The 17,264-nt window shown below is 42.2% G+C and overlaps 1 protein-coding gene across 2 annotated transcripts in view; it reads left to right on the top strand.

Annotated features, from left to right (window-relative positions):
* Positions 1–17,264, top strand: part of LOC106563906 (cell adhesion molecule 2) — a 678,594-nt gene that overhangs the window by 612,364 nt on the left and 48,966 nt on the right. Inside the window, exon 9 of one of the 2 annotated variants that reach the window (XM_082958335.1) lies at positions 15,204–15,323. The exons of the other annotated variant lie outside the window; for it this stretch is intronic. Within the exon in view, the coding sequence (XP_082814461.1) occupies positions 15,204–15,323 (120 nt within the window). The remainder of the gene's footprint in view (positions 1–15,203; positions 15,324–17,264) is intronic. 2 annotated transcript variants of the gene reach the window in all.

The following is a 17,264-nucleotide window of genomic DNA, read 5'->3' as shown; positions in this document are numbered from 1 at the left end:
ACCTTCATTGCAAAACAGTGTGTTTTAATAAATTATTTGGTGACGTGAATATATTTAGTATAGTTTTATCTAAAAAGGATAACTTTCTAAATGTTTCACATTTAAAAAACAAATTCAATTCACCGAGGAGGATGGTCCTCCCCTTCCTCCTCTGAGTAGCCTCCACTGAGACACACACACACACACACACACACACACACACACACACACACACACACACACACACACACACACACACACACACACACACACACACACACACACACACACACACACACACACACACACACACAATGGAAAAACACCAACTCATCCAGGTCAAATGAAATAATGTTTTCAACATTTACCTTCTAATCAACATGTTTATTTATCATTTTCACCTTGTGATGTTTTAGTCACGAAGCTCTCTTGGAAGTTGTACCGTTCTGTGTCTATAGAAAGGGAAATAAATATAAAACGTTAATAAGTATGCCTCGCTGAAGTTGAATTAATTTGTATTATTTTCGGCGCTGAATGGATGTAAAAACCCTGAGCAGGAATTAGACGACCATGGGAAAGTTAATTAAAAAGTTGGAACAAAACTGTGTGAACCAGTCAGGAAGGAGAAGAATACAGAAATAATAGGGAGAGTATACTGTTGACCAGAGGAGCTTGAAAAAGCTGTTTAATATGCAGTGCGTTTGATCTTTATATAAATATTATTATGAGAAATAAAACAAGGTGTAGATTTAGAGAGAGAGAGAGAGAGAGAGAGAGAGAGAGAGAGAGAGAGAGAGAGAGAGAGAAACAGGGAAATATGCTTTTGGCAATGTAAACAAATATTTACAATGCCAATAAAGCCCAATTGAATTGATTTTTATTTTTATTTAATTGAGACAGTGACAGAGAGAGAGAGAGGATTATGAAGGATTTCAGGTCTGTTAAAGGTTTACTTTCTGTGATTTAATTATATTCATCAGGATACAGTTTAGACATTCCATTCCCTTCTCTCCCTCTTTCTCTCCCTCTTTCCCTCCCTCCCTCCCTCCCTCCCTCCCTCCCTCCCTCCCTCCCTCCCTCCCTCCCTCCCTCCCTCCCTCCCTCCCCATCTCTCCCACTAATGACCATGGTTATAAATGTCATCTGTGATGATTCATCTCCATTTTCCTCTAATGTTTCTGATCCAACATGAAAATCCTCAACCAGTTAGCCCTGCAGGAAGAAAGACGATACGACATAACACACACACACACACACACACACACACGCACGCACGTACACACGCAGTTAGCCCAGCAGGGAGATGGACAACATGGCATGACTCATCATCTAACCTCAAATAAAGAAAGAAAGAGAGAAAGAGAGAAAGAGAGAAAGAGAGGACAAATGAAATTGCATCCTCCTTAGCCTGTGTGATACAGACTGACAAGACAGACAGACTGACAAGACAGACGGCGATTAGTTCAAACATGGGACAACGTGGTCGAATGAAAACCTCTGTGGAATCACGACAACATTCAGAAAGTACGAAAACATGATGTTCCCTGTTTCTTTTTTCCCCTCCTCCGTTCCCTCTCTCGGTCTGTAAATACTGCTCCTCCTCCTTTCTTCCTCCCTCTCTCTCCTGTTCCTCCATCCTTCCTTCTCCTCTTCCCCCTCTCTTTCCTCTTCCCCCACTCCCTCTCTTTCCTCTTTCCTCTTCCCCTCTCTCTCTCTTTCCTCTTCCCCCTCTCCTTCTCTTTCCTCTTTCCTCTTCTCTCTCTCTTGCCTCTTCCCCCACTCCCTCTCTTTCCTCTTCCCCCTCTCTTTCCTCTTCCCCCACTCCCTCTCTTTCCCCCTCTCCCTCTCTTTCCTCTTCCCCCTCTCCCTCTCTTTCCTCTTCCCCCTCTCCTTCTCTTTCCTCTTCCCCCTCTCCCTCTCTTTCCTCTTCTCCCTCTCTTTCCTCTTCCCCCTCTCTTTCCTCTTCCCCCTCTCCTTCTCTTTCCTCTTCCCCCACTCCCTCTCTTTCCTCTTCCCTCACTCCCTCTCCTCTTTCCTCTTTCCTCTTCCCCCTCTCCCTCTCTTTCCTCTTCCCCCTCTCCTTCTCTTTCCTCTTCCCCCACTCCCTCTCTTTCCTCTTCCCTCACTCCCTCTCCTCTTTCCTCTTTCCTCTTCCCCCTCTCCCTCTCTTTCCTCTTCCTCACTCCTCCTCTGTTCCAATGAAATGTCAGGCTGGTGTAATAACAAGGGTAACCAAAGCACTTAATGATGTTGCCGCCGTAAAACTGACAACTTCATTATCAGCAGAGAGAGACTAAGAGGGTGAGAGATGGAGAGGGGGGTGTGAGAGAGAGAGAGAGAGAATGAGAACGACGGAGTGACAGAGAAAGAGATAGGGAGACAGAATTGATAGGGAGACAGAGATAGGGAGAGAGAGGGAGAAGGTCTTGTCGAGAGTCGTTAACCGTTCTTTCCTTTAGCGCCCCTCTTAACTCTCCTCTATTGCCACAATCATTCCTGGAAAAGGCATTTTTTGATGGTTCCTCATCGATATTCACCCCTTCTTTTTTATTTCTCCCCTCCTCTCCTCTCCTCCCCGCCTCACAACGTGCACTTAGCCTGCAAATAGTGATTCAGGGTGTTTCTGAAATGTCACCACGTCTGCATCACAAATAGAACCCAATTCCCTATTTAGTGCACTACTTTTTACCAGACACTCATAGGGCCCTAGTGCACTATATAGGGCATAGGTTGCCATTTGGTACATATGCCCAGACAGCAGCGGTGGCCAATTAAAAGCCTGTAGTACCTCGTCTCTAAAAAGAGTAGCGAGAACATGAACGTAAAAGCCAAGGTGATACCACATTAACTGTCATACCGTATTTCATAAATCGCTTTCATGGATGAAAGAAAGTGAGAAACATTTAGCCTTGGTTGGTTATTGGAAATATTGGTTAAAAAATTTTTTAAAAAAAAAAACATTTAGCTGTATGTGATCCACCATTTTAAGGGGGCAAGAGTTAATGGTAGAGCTTGACATAGAAGGACAAAATGGTAGTTTGTAGAGTAAACCTCGGTAATGTGTTTTAATGGGCTTTTATTCATTATCTCAGGTTGGTGAGGTGTTTTGAAACAAACGGTAATGCACCATAGTATTAATAATGGTAGTGATAATGGGAACATGGAAAGTAAAGTGGTTTCTTTGTATTAGGTCAGATTTCTGTAGGCTAGGGAAAAGAAAAGGTGTAGCATGGTCTGATACGGATCCTGTCCCAGGCCTGGTCGCACTCTGATGACCTCACAGTCATCACAGGAAGATAACACTGACAGAACAGGGTTATGTTAGGCTCCGCGTCAGGTCACAGTCTGCTGCCGTGATTTACAGGACATGATTTCTGTTCATGATTAAATGACCTGAATACATTTTCCTTAGCTGTTATCTCGTTAGCATACAGTAGCACTGACGTTTCTTATCTTTCCCCTTAGCTTTTATCTACATAGCGCTAACTTTTCTCTCTTCATTAGTCATTATCTCGTTTAGCATAGCGCTAACGTTTCTCTCTTCCCTAGTCATTATCTCGTTTAGCATAGCGCTAACGTTTCTCTCTTCCTTAGTCATTATCTCATTTAGCATAGCGCTAACGTTTCTCTCTTCCTTAGTCATTATCTAATTTAGCATAGCGCTAACGTTTCTCTCTACCTTGGTCACTATCTCGTTTAGCATAGCGCTAACATTTCTCTCTTACCTAGTCATTATCTCATTTAGCGTAGCGCTAAAGTTTCTCTTTTCCTTAGTCATTATCTCGTTTAGCATTGCGCTAACGTTTCTCTCTTACCTAGTCATTATCTCGTTTAGTATAGCGCTAACGTTTCTCTCTTCCCTAGTCATTATCTCGTTTAGCATAGCGCTAATGTGTATTTTCCTTAGCTTTTTTTTATCACCATAGACTTTAACTCAGCTGTGCTTCCAGCAGCCATCGTATCACGTCTATGTGTTTTACAAGTCTATGTGCTCCACTGGAGCAAAGATGGGAAGATCATCTTGGAGAAATGGAGCAAAGATGGATACATCATCTTGGAGAAATGGAGCAAAGATGGATAGATCATCTTGGAGCAATGGAACAAAGATGGATAGATCATCTTGGAGCAATGGAGCAAAGATGGAAAGATCATCTTGGAGCAATGGAGCAAAGATGGATAGATCATCTTGGAGACATGGAGCAAAGATGGATAGATCATCTTGGAGCAATGGAGCAAAGATGGATAGATCATCTTGGAGCAATGGAGCAAAGATGGGTAGATCAAGTCAAATCCTTGGTTTCTCTAAATGAACTGCCTCGCCTGGTTCACCAACTACTTCTCAGACAGAGTTCAGTGTGTCAAATCGGAGGGGCCTGTTGTCTGGAACCTCTGGCAGTCTCTATGGAGGGGTACCACAGGGTTCAATTCTCGGGCCAACTCTTTTCTCTGTATACATCAATTATGTTGCTCTTGCTGCTGGTGATTCTCTGATCCACCTCTATGCAGACGACACCATTTTGTATACTTCTGGCCCTTCTTTGGACACTGTGTTAACTACCCTCCAGACAAGCTTCAATGCGATACAACTCTCCTTCCGTGGCCTCCAACTGCTCTTAAATGCTAGTAAAACTAAATGCATGCTCTTCAACCGATCGCTGCCTGCACCTGCCCGCCCGTCCAGCATCACTACTCTGGACCGTTCTGACATAGAATACGTGGACAACTACAAATACCTGGGTGTCTGGTTAGACTGTAAACTCTCCTTCCAGACTCACATTAAGCATCTCCAATCCAAAGTTAAATCTAGAATCGGCTTCCTATATCGCAACAAAGCATCCTTCACTCATGCTGCCAAACATACCTTCGTAAAACAGACCATCCTACCGATCCTCGACTTTGGTGATGTCATTTACAAAATAGCCTCCAACACTCTACTCAGAAAATTGGATGCAGTCTATCACAGTGCCATCCGTTTTGTCACCAAAGCCCCATATACTACCCACCACTGCGACCTGTATGCTCTCGTTGGCTAGCCCTCGCTTCATATTCGTTGCCAAGCCCACTGGCTCCAGGTCATCTATAAGTCTTTGCTAGGTAAAGCCCCACCTTATTTCAGCTCACTGTCACCATAGCAGTACCCACCCGTAGCACACGCTCCAGCAGGTATATTTCACTGGTCACCCCCAAAGCCAATTCTTCCTTTGGCCGGCTTTCCTTCCAGTTCTCTGCTGCCAATTACTGGAACGAATTGCAAAAATCACTGAAGCTGAAGACTCATATCTCCCTCACTAACTTTAAGCACCAGCTGTCAGAACAGCTCACAGATCACTGCACCTGTACATAGCCCATCGTTAAACAGCCCATCCAACTACCTCATCCCCATACTGTTATTTATTTTTTGCTCCTTTGCACTCCAGTATCTCTACTTGCACATTAATCTTCTGCACATCTATCACTCCAGTGTTTAATTGCTAAATTGTAATTATTTCGCCACTATGGCCTATTTATTGCCTTACCTCCCTTATCCTACCTCATGTGCACATATTGTATATAGACTTTTCTATTGTGTTATTGAGTGTATGTTTGTTTATTCCATGTGTATTTCTGTATTGTTGTTTGTGTCGCACTTCTTTGCTTTATCTTGGCCAGGTCGCAGTTGTAAATGAGAACTTTTTCTCAACTAGCCTACCTGGTTAAATAAAGGTGAAATAAAAGGTGAAATAAAGGTAAAATAAATAAAATGTTTAAAAAAATCCTCATCCCTTATCTTCTCTCAACTAAACTCGCTAAACATAACTTTGGCTAACAGCTGCAGCTAAATTCAAAGATGATATGCTAATATTATGCTCCTATGAGGAGTCGCAAAACAAAGAGAAGGGAAGGGCCAGGTATGGAATGTAACACTGAAATCTTAACATTAGCAGCCATTTTGTTTTGGTTTTCAGCCAATTAATAATTCAGAAACTATTCAACTTCCTGGTGATGTGTGTTCCTCTCAAACCTGATTGGCAGGTGACCTATGACACGGTTGTGCTAATTTAATATTTAAATAGCAGATAGCAGGATGAAGGGGAATGAAGTCTGGCTCTACTGTCAAGGATAATATAAGGGATGTACATCAGTTCAATACATTTGCGTCCCAAATGGCAATACATTTGCGTCCCAATTGCAGGGCTGTTCTGAGATCGTTTATTTGTAGGTTGCAGGGCTGTTCTGAGATTGTTTATTTTGTAGGTTGCAGGGCTGTTCTGAGATCGTTTATTTTGTAGGTTGCAGGGCTGTTCTGAGATCGTTTATTTGTAGGTTGCAGGGCTGTTCTGAGATTGTTTATTTTGTAGGTTGCAGGGCTGTTCTGAGATTGTTTATTTTGTAGGTTGCAGGGCTGTTCTGAGATCGTTTATTTGTAGGTTGCAGGGCTGTTCTGAGATCGTTTATTTTGTAGGTTGCAGGGCTGTTCTGAGATCGTTTATTTGTAGGTTGCAGGGCTGTTCTGAGATCATTTATTTGTAGGTTGCAGGGCTGTTCTGAGATCATTTATTTTGTAGGTTGCAGGGCTGTTCGGGATCATTTATTTGTAGGTTGCAGGGCTGTTCTGAGATCGTTTATTTTGTAGGTTGCAGGGCTGTTCTGAGATCGTTTATTTGTAGGTTGCAGGGCTGTTCTGAGATCGTTTATTTTGTAGGTTGCAGGGCTGTTCTGAGATCATTTATTTGTAGGTTGCAGGGCTGTTCGGGATCATTTATTTGTAGGTTGCAGGGCTGTTCTGAGATCGTTTATTTTGTAGGTTGCAGGGCTGTTCTGAGATCGTTTATTTGTAGGTTGCAGGGCTGTTCTGAGATCGTTTATTTTGTAGGTTGCAGGGCTGTTCTGAGATCGTTTATTTGTAGGTTGCAGGGCTGTTCTGAGATCATTTATTTGTAGGTTGCAGGGCTGTTCTGAGATCGTTTATTTTGTAGGTTGCAGGGCTGTTCTGAGATCGTTTATTTTGTAGGTTGCAGGGCTGTTCTGAGATCGTTTATTTGTAGGTTGCAGGGCTGTTCTGAGAACGTTTTACTCGTTTTTACTCGCATCCACCTGTGTCGCACTTCCTCATCTGCTGTGAAAGGTGACAGAGCTAGAGAGGTGTTTGTCAGACCATGTGACAATCCCGAAATTCGTTCTTCACACAAAATAATCCGTAGCATCCGAACGGATTTGACATATAATACTATTATGACCCCCCCTCCTTCCCCTCTATGGAAATATGAGACTCTCACGGACACCAGGGTGTTCTCCGTTTCGCTCTGCGACAAGCGTCAGGAGACTCGTCTGAAGTCAGTACAGTTGATCTGCCAACTTCTGTCTGTAGCGTCTAGAACCGTTTGGGCTATACGCTAAAACCCCTCTGTGCAAAGGTGAGACTCTCGCGAACATCTCGGTTGTTTTCCTCTAGGACGCCCACAGGCCTCACAAGACTAGTCTGAAGGTCCACCGGTACCAGTTGAAAAAATGAATGGAAGTATAAATGGAGATTTATTTAATGCCAAAAATATGGGGCTAAATACATGTAAAAAAATATATATATATATGTTATTTTGATATATTTTTGGGACTCTGTTCCATGTATGAATCTGTTATTCAATGTGTTTCTATGGGCTAATAGCAGTAAGGACAAATTCAATGTTTCATTAAGATCAGGTGTGGCCAATTAGTGGGCAAGGCCAACACATCTGAAAACAAGAGGTTAGAGAGAGTTTTGTTGACGCTGAAAACAGAATGTCTTTGTTTTTAAATAACTTTTAAATAACATTCTTAGAATGTTCTCTGAAGGTTACTAAAGTTTTCTTAACCTGTTGGGTCTAGGGGGCAGCATTTGCACGTCTGGATAAAAAAAATGTACCCGATTTAATCTGGTTACTAATCCTACCCAGTAACTAGAATATGCATATACTTATTATATATGGATAGAAAACACTCTAAAGTTTCCAAAACTGTTTGAATGGTGTCTGTGAGTATAACAGAACTCATTTGGCAGGCAAAACCCTGAGACATTTTCTGACAGGAAGTGGATACCTGATGTGTTGTATTGACTTTAAACCTATCCCATTGAAAAACACAGGGGTTTAGGAATATTTTGGCACTTCCTATTGCTTCAACTAGATGTCACCAGCCTTTACAAAGTGTTTTGAGTCTTCTGGAGGGAGATCTGACCGAACAAGAGCCATGGAACGGTGATGTCCCATTAGACACCTGGCGCGCTACTTCATGTTGGGTACCCTCGTTCCAATACGTTATAAAAGACTATGCATTCGTCCACCTTGAATATTATTCATGTTCTGGTTAAAAAAGGCCCTAATGATTTATGCTATACAACGTTTGACATGTTTGAACGAACGGAAATATATTTTTTCCCCTCGTTCATGACGAGAAGTCCGGCTGGCTTACATCATGTGCTAACGAGACGGAGATTTTTGGACATAAATGATGAGCTTTTTTGAACAAAACTACATTCGTTATGGACCTGTGATACCTGGAAGTGACATCTGATGAAGAGAATCAAAGGTAATGGATTATTTACATAGTATTTTCGATTTTAGATCTCCCCAACATGACGTCTAGTCTGTATCGCAACGCGTATTTTTCTGGGCACAGTGCTCAGATTATTGCAAAGTGTGATTTCCCAGTAAGGTTATTTTTAAATCTGGCAAGTTGATTGCGTTCAAAAGATGTAAATCTATAATTCTTTAAATGACAATATAATATTTTACCAATGTTTTCTAATTTTAATTATTTAATTTGTGACGCTGACTTGACTGCCGGTTATTGGAGGGAAACGATTTCCTCAACATCAATGCCATAGTAAAACGCTGTTTTTGGATATAAATATCAACTTGATAGAACTAAAAATGCATGCATTGTCTAACATAATGTCCTAGGAGTGTCATCTGATGGAGATTGTAAAAGGTTAGTGTATCATTTTAGCTGGTTTTATGGTTTTGGTGACCCTGTCTTTGACTTGACAAAACATTACACACAACTCTTGTAAATGTACTGTCCTAACATACTCTAAATTTATGCTTTCGCCGTAAAACCTTTTTGAAATCGTAAAACGTGGTTAGATTAAGGAGATGTTTATCTTTCAAATGGTGTAACATAGTTGTATTTTTGAAAAATTTGAATTTTGACATTTATTTGGATTCAAATTTGCCGCTCTTGAAATGCACCTGCTGTTGATGGAGTGCACCACGGGTGGCACGCTAGCGTCCCACCTAGCCCCAAGAGGTTTTAACATTCTGAGAATGGAATGTATGTTTTTGAAATAACATTTAAATAACATTCTTAGAATGTTCTCTGAAGGTTACTAAAGTTTTCTTAACGTTCTGAGAATGGAATGTATGTTTTTGAAATAACATTTAAATAACATTCTTAGAATGTTCTCTGAAGGTTACTAAAGTTTTCTTAACGTTCTGAGAATGGAATGTATGTTTTTGAAATAACATTTAAATAACATTCTTAGAATGTTCTCTGAAGGTTACCAAAGTTTTCTTACCGTTCTGAGAATGGAATGTATGTTTTTTAAATAACATTGTCAGGGGCTTTATTTTCGGCTGGCGTTAAAGCGGACGCTAGTGTCTTTAGTTTGCAATTCCGTCATGTAAAAACGGGTACGCTGGCATTTTCCAGCCCTAACACCAGGCACTGCAATTAATCTGTCTTATATTAGTTCGCTTGCACTTTCAGATGAGTGGGGTGGAAATATTTGAGGTGTGTCCTTTATCCAAATTTCTAATATCAGGCAGCGCTGACAGGGACATTTAAGACCAACTAAAAGCGGGTTTTTAGCAGTAACACAGTTGGTTATGGTATGAATTTCGACAGAGGAAACTCAGTCTATTCGGCCATGATGAGACTCTGTACATACGAACATGGGACAAGAGGAGCCTAATGTGCTGTTGGTGCCTGTGTACTTCGTATTTAGAAACGCTTTTTTTTTTTAAGTATGTTTTTTCAGATTTTAGTTTTATTTGATTTAAAACCAAGCATAGCTTCCCCTACTCTCCGTTTAATATTTTTTTTTAAGGTCTCGCCCAATGCAATTGGGAAGTAGTCAAGACTGTCAATAAAGGGTTTGGCTCTTGAGATCACTTGGAAGGAAATCTTAACGGCCCCAAAACTTTATTAAAACATCAAGTTTGAGAGGAGTTAAAACAGTGAGCCGACATTCCCTTTTTTATCTCTACGTTATAGGCAGGTCCACATTATTTTAGCCAGGCAGGTCCCGTTTTAAATGTGCGTCAAACCCTCCGTAGTCTGGGCTGGGGGAGAAATGATGGCGCCTGTAAGTGTGACACGACCCATTTAAAACAAGTTGTTGTTTAGTTTAGAATTTGATTCGAATTATTCATTCTCTTTTTAGGCCTTATCAATAATAATGAATTGAATCTTGCTTATTGACAATGTTTGGCATGTCCATGCTCAGCTACAATGCAACTAGCCCCTATATCAGTGTGAATGCTATTGAAGACGTACAATTATTTAGAACAATGTGGACTACAAATTGGTTAAAATTAACGTATTTAGCAAAAGATGGGATAGGTCTCCATTTTGTTATTTGTTCTGTAAGCCATTATAACGGACTGACATTTGGAATTGGAGTTGATATTGAAGGCAATACATAAAATATCTTCAAATACACAAACTGAAGTAACCACATATTTCACCGTGGAGCACGTTCTGATTGGCCAGTCAGAGAGGCCAACCCCATATTTCACCGTGGAGCACGTTCTGATTGGCCAGTCAGGGAGGCCAACCCCATATTTCACCGTGGAGCACGTTCTGATTGGCCAGTCAGGGAGGCCAAGCCCATATTTCACCGTGGATCACGTTCTGATTGGCCAGTCAGGGAGGCCAACCCCATATTTCACCATGGAGCACGTTCTGATTGGCCAGTCAGGGAGGCCAACCCCATATTTCACCGTGGAGCACGTTCTGATTGGCCAGTCAGGGGGGCCAACCCCATATTTCACCGTGGAGCACGTTCTGATTGGCCAGTCAGGGGGGCCAAACCTTGACACACTCACCACGTGTGTTTTTTCCATTATAACCCAGCCCCTTTTTTGCACCAACGGCACTATAGTTGTCATACTGAAAATAGCCAAAATATTCCTGACCCCTCCACTGAACCTATAGCGTTACTGCTTGCATTTAGATCCACCATTGTGTTAAAAATAGAGCCCTTAGAAACGTTCTCTGGAAGTTATTATACACTTTTCTTGTGTGTTTTTTCTTTGTTGAGAACATGACTTTAAATATGACTCTACATCCTGGCATCGCTTGCTGTTCGGGGGTTTTTAGACTGGGTTTTCTGTAGAGCACTTTGTGACATCGGCTGATGTAAGAAGGGGCTTTGTAAATACATTTGATTGATTGATTGATTGAATGATTGAATTGATTGATTGATTGAATTGAATTGATTGAATTGATTGATTGAATTGATTGATTGAATTGATTGAATTGATTAATTGATTGAATTGATTAATTGACTGATTGAAATAGAACCATGAGGAAACATGTAGGAATAGTATTGAAGTAGGGGAGATGTTGAGACATTATTTTACATTTTACATTTATCACTATGACTAATATAGAATTCTTTCCAACAAAGATATCTACATATATTTCAGAATGTTGTATATCCCTGGAAATATATATTCAGAATGAATGTGAAACTAACAGTTTTGGAAACATGAACAAATACTACAGTTTACTATTGAATACTCCAGTACTTACTATAGAATTATGTAGTGAACCGTAGTATACTGTACTATCCCTTCGATCATGTGTAGTACTTTCTATATAATTGTGTATTATACTGTAGAATATCATAGTAGATACTACAGTAATGTCCACGAAAACACTACAGTTTTTTTTTAACTACTGTAAATACAACATTATTCAATTTGCATATGCCCCGCCTATTCCCCTCACCCATAATCAAGATTTGTGCCAACCATAAGTGAGAAACCTACATGCCAAGTATAGACCAAATATTGTGTTTCCCTATAAATTACAGAAAGAGCAGAAGCACTGAGCTATACAGTCAGATCCCAGTACCACCTTCTTACAAGTTATGGAGAATTTGTGTTTTGTTGAATGCCCAGAGATACTGTGACAAAATCCTGTGGGGTCCGTTGTCGTGCCATTCATCCGCCTCCATCACCTCATGTTTCAGCATCATAATGCACAGCCCCATGTCACAAGGATCTGGACACAATTCCTGGAAGCTGTAAATGTCTCAGTTCTTCCATGGCCTCAGGAGATATGTTGTGTACTCACAATTAGCTTTTTTTAGTCTTTGTCCAGTAGGTTTCCTCAAGGAGAAAGTCTAGTCCCCCAACAGTGTTGTATGAATGTCCCCAGTCCCCAACAGTGTTGTATAAATGTCCCCAGTCCCCAACAGTGTTGTATGAATGTCCCCAGTCCCCCAACAGTGTTGTATAAATGTCCCCAGTCCCCCAACAGTGTTGTATAAATGTCCCCAGTCCCCCAACAGTGTTGTATAAATGTCCCCAGTCCCCAACAGTGTTGTATAAATGTCCCCAGTCCCCAACAGTGTTGTATAAATGTCCCCAGTCCCCAACAGTGTTGTATAAATGTCCCCAGTCCCCAACAGTGTTGTATGAATGTCCCCAGTCCCCAACAGTGTTGTATGAATGTCTATAGTCCCCAACACTGTTGTATAAATGTCCCCAGTCCCCAACAGTGTTGTATAAATGTCCCCAGTCCCCAACAGTGTTGTATAAATGTCCCCAGTCCCCAACAGTGTTGTATAAATGTCCCCAGTCCCCAACAGTGTTGTATAAATGTCCCCAGTCCCCAACAGTGTTGTATAAATGTCCCCAGTCCCCAACAGTGTTGTATAAATGTCCCCAGTCCCCCAACAGTGTTGTATAAATGTCCCCAGTCCCCAACAGTGTTGTATAAATGTCCCCAGTCCCCAACAGTGTTGTATAAATGTCCCCAGTCCCCAACAGTGTTGTATGAATGTCCCCAGTCCCCAACAGTGTTGTATGAATGTCTATAGTCCCCAACAGTGTTGTATAAATGTCCCCAGTCCCCAACAGTGTTGTATAAATGTCCCCAGTCCCCAACAGTGTTGTATAAATGTCCCCAGTCCCCAACAGTGTTGTATAAATGTCCCCAGTCCCCAACAGTGTTGTATAAATGTCCCCAGTCCCCAACAGTGTTGTATAAATGTCCCCAGTCCCCCAACAGTGTTGTATAAATGTCCCCAGTCCCCAACAGTGTTGTATAAATGTCCCCAGTCCCCAACAGTGTTGTATAAATGTCCCCAGTCTCCAACAGTGTTGTATAAATGTCCCCAGTCCCCAACAGTGTTGTATAAATGTCCCCAGTCCCCAACAGTGTTGTATAAATGTCCCCAGTCCCCAACAGTGTTGTATAAATGTCCCCAGTCCCCAACAGTGTTGTATAAATGTCCCCAGTCCCCAACAGTGTTGTATAAATGTCCCCAGTCCCCAACAGTGTTGTATAAATGTCCCCAGTCCCCAACAGTGTTGTATAAATGTCCCCAGTCCCCAACAGTGTTGTATAAATGTCCCCAGTCCCCAACAGTGTTGTATAAATGTCCCCAGTCCCCAACAGTGTTGTATAAATGTCCCCAGTCCCCAACAGTGTTGTATAAATGTCCCCAGTCCCCAACAGTGTTGTATAAATGTCCCCAGTCCCCAACAGTGTTGTATAAATGTCCCCAGTCCCCAACAGTGTTGTATAAATGTCCCCAGTCCCCAACAGTGTTGTATAAATGTCCCCAGTCCCCCAACAGTGTTGTATAAATGTCCCCAGTCCCCAACAGTGTTGTATAAATGTCCCCAGTCCCCAACAGTGTTGTATAAATGTCCCCAGTCCCCAACAGTGTTGTATGAATGTCCCCAGTCCCCAACAGTGTTGTATGAATGTCTATAGTCCCCAACAGTGTTGTATAAATGTCCCCAGTCCCCAACAGTGTTGTATAAATGTCCCCAGTCCCCAACAGTGTTGTATAAATGTCCCCAGTCCCCAACAGTGTTGTATAAATGTCCCCAGTCCCCAACAGTGTTGTATAAATGTCCCCAGTCCCCAACAGTGTTGTATAAATGTCCCCAGTCCCCCAACAGTGTTGTATAAATGTCCCCAGTCCCCAACAGTGTTGTATAAATGTCCCCAGTCCCCAACAGTGTTGTATAAATGTCCCCAGTCTCCAACAGTGTTGTATAAATGTCCCCAGTCCCCAACAGTGTTGTATAAATGTCCCCAGTCCCCAACAGTGTTCTATAAATGTCCCCAGTCCCCAACAGTGTTGTATAAATGTCCCCAGTCCCCAACAGTGTTGTATAAATGTCACCAGTCCCCAACAGTGTTGTATAAATGTCCCCAGTCCCCAACAGTGTTGTATAAATGTCCCCAGTCCCCAACAGTGTTGTATAAATGTCCCCAGTCCCCAACAGTGTTGTATAAATGTCCCCAGTCCCCAACAGTGTTGTATAAATGTCCCCAGTCCCCAACAGTGTTGTATAAATGTCCCCAGTCCCCAACAGTGTTCTATAAATGTCCCCAGTCCCCAACAGTGTTGTATAAATGTCCCCAGTCTCCAACAGTGTTGTATAAATGTCCCCAGTCCCCCAACAGTGTTGTATAAATGTCCCCAGTCCCCAACAGTGTTGTATAAATGTCCCCAGTCCCCAACAGTGTTGTATAAATGTCCCCAGTCCCCAACAGTGTTGTATAAATGTCCCCAGTCCCCAACAGTGTTGTATAAATGTCCCCAGTCCCCAACAGTGTTGTATAAATGTCCCCAGTCCCCAACAGTGTTGTATAAATGTCCCCAGTCCCCAACAGTGTTTCTTTTTGTATTAAATTACATGTTATTGTTTTATCTTTAACTATGTCTTTGATTTATACATGTGAAAATTAGCTGTCTGTTTTAGTTAGATTTTAATCCATTTACATGTTTTATGTTTTAATAATTTGTATATATTTTCATGTTTACATATTTAAATGTTTTATATTATCTAGTTTATAGTTGTCTATAGTTTCTGTATGTTTTGCCAGTTTTGTTCTGATGAAACAGGTGATTCATTTTCCCATCATCACCTTAACATATTTTGTTGTCTTTATGTTGTCATTGTTTTGTCTGTCCCTTTATGTTTGTGTGTCTGTGTCCGTCCATCCGTCCGTCCCACCAGATGTCCCCAGCACCCTCCCTCCATCCACCACCCCACCTCCCCGCCCTACCCCACCAGACACCACCGTTCCCTTAGATCCCCACCTGGCCTCCTCAGACCCTCCAAACACCAACAACAGAGGTACGGTACCCCACCTCACCCACACCTTCTCTCCTCCTCTCCTCTTCTCTCCCTATTGTCTACTTTTCTTTCGTTCTTTCTGCTCTACCTCGCCTCTCTTCTGACCCTCGTTCTGTCTCTTCCGTTCTTCTCCACCACTCAACTACAGAACATCTTCCTCCCTTTCCTTCCCCTCTGTCCTTCCCTCCACTTCCATCTTAGCCTTAGCAAGGCTTTTTCCCTTCTGGTCCATGTCTCACCTTCATACCTTGACGTTTGTTCTATAGAGAGTTTGGATTCTACAGTCAATGATCTGGTGTTTCAGCAGATAATCTATTGACTGGTCCGCTGTCTTCCTATCTTCCTGGTCTCATCAGGTACACAGTAGTGGGGGGAATCTTCCTATCTTCCTGGTCTCATCAGGTACACAGTAGTGGGGGGGGGGGGAATCTCCCTGGTCTCATCAGGTACACAGTAGTGGGGGGGGGGGAATCTCCCTGGTCTCATCAGGTATACAGTAGTGGGGGGGAATCTTCCTGGTCTCATCAGGTACACAGTAGTGGGGGGAATCTTCCTGGTCTCATCAGGTACACAGTAGTGGGGGGGGAATCTCCCTGGTCTCATCAGGTACACAGTAGTGGGGGGGAATCTCCCTGGTCTCATCAGGTACACAGTAGTGGGGGGGGGAATCTCCCTGGTCTCATCAGGTACACAGTAGTGGGGGGGGGAATCTCCCTGGTCTCATCAGGTACACAGTAGTGGGGGGAATCTTCCTGGTCTCATCAGGTACACAGTAGTGGGGGGGAATCTTCCTGGTCTCATCAGGTACACAGTAGTGGGGTGAATCTTCCTATCTTCCTGGTCTCATCAGGTACACAGTAGTGGGGTAATTCTTATTCCCTACAGGGCTTCGGTTCCATGTAATGCACTCTATAGGGAATAGGTTGCAGTTTTGTTACTTTGTCTCATATGACAGAAAGGCACCGGGTTTCTCTGTCTGGTTTGTTACTTTCCGTACACACACACACACACACACACACACACACACACACACACACACACACACACACACACACACACACACACACACACACACACACACACACACACACACACACACACACACACGGTTTGAAATAGTATTATTTGGCATGTAACCATAGCAAAACCCTTTTTGGTGCTACATGGAACTCTTTTTTTTTAAGGTTCTATAAAGAACCGTGCTCATAAGGTTCTAAGCGGAACATGTATTGTTCTATAAAGAACCCTTTCCTAAGGTTCCATGAAGAACCATTAAAACATGGTTGTATATATATATAGAACCTAAAAAAGGGTTATTTTTATATGGTTCTTTATAGAACGTTTATGGAGAATGGTTCTATAAAAAACCTTTTTCAATCACAAATGTTCTTTGCAGATCCTTTGGAAGGACCATACAGGGTTTTTTTAAATTCTTGTCAGCCATATTACACTGTTAAAATTCCATAAGTATTAGTATTGTGTTATTTGACGAGTTGAATCAAGTGAACTAGTTCTGGAACAGCTGAGGGTCCCTGAGGAGAGAAACTACTGACTTGGTACACGGCCGTACGTGAGTCTTTCTCAAGACCCCGTCACTGACCACATTCATATATAATATGTAACAGCATCACACAACACACTGGATCAACTGGAAGGACTGTCACTCAAGGTAGCACAAACCACGCCCCCTCATGATGTAATGATCCGCCTCCACTACATTATAATTATCACTAAAGGAGATGTACACAAACCACGCCCCCTCGTGATGTAATGATCCGCCTCCACTACATTATAATTATCACTAAAAGAGATGTACACAAACCACGCCCCCTCGTGATGTAATGATCCGCCTCCACTACATTATAATTATCACTAAAAGAGATGTACACAAACCACGCCCCCTCGTGATGTAATGATCCGCCTCCACTACATTATAATTAT

This window comes from Salmo salar, chromosome 11 (assembly GCF_965601325.2).
Source record: "Salmo salar chromosome 11, fSalSal1, whole genome shotgun sequence".
Classification (NCBI taxonomy): domain Eukaryota; kingdom Metazoa; phylum Chordata; class Actinopteri; order Salmoniformes; family Salmonidae; genus Salmo; species Salmo salar.
The sequence above is the reverse complement of the archived record's forward strand: the minus strand, read 5'-3'. Positions and strand labels throughout refer to the sequence as shown.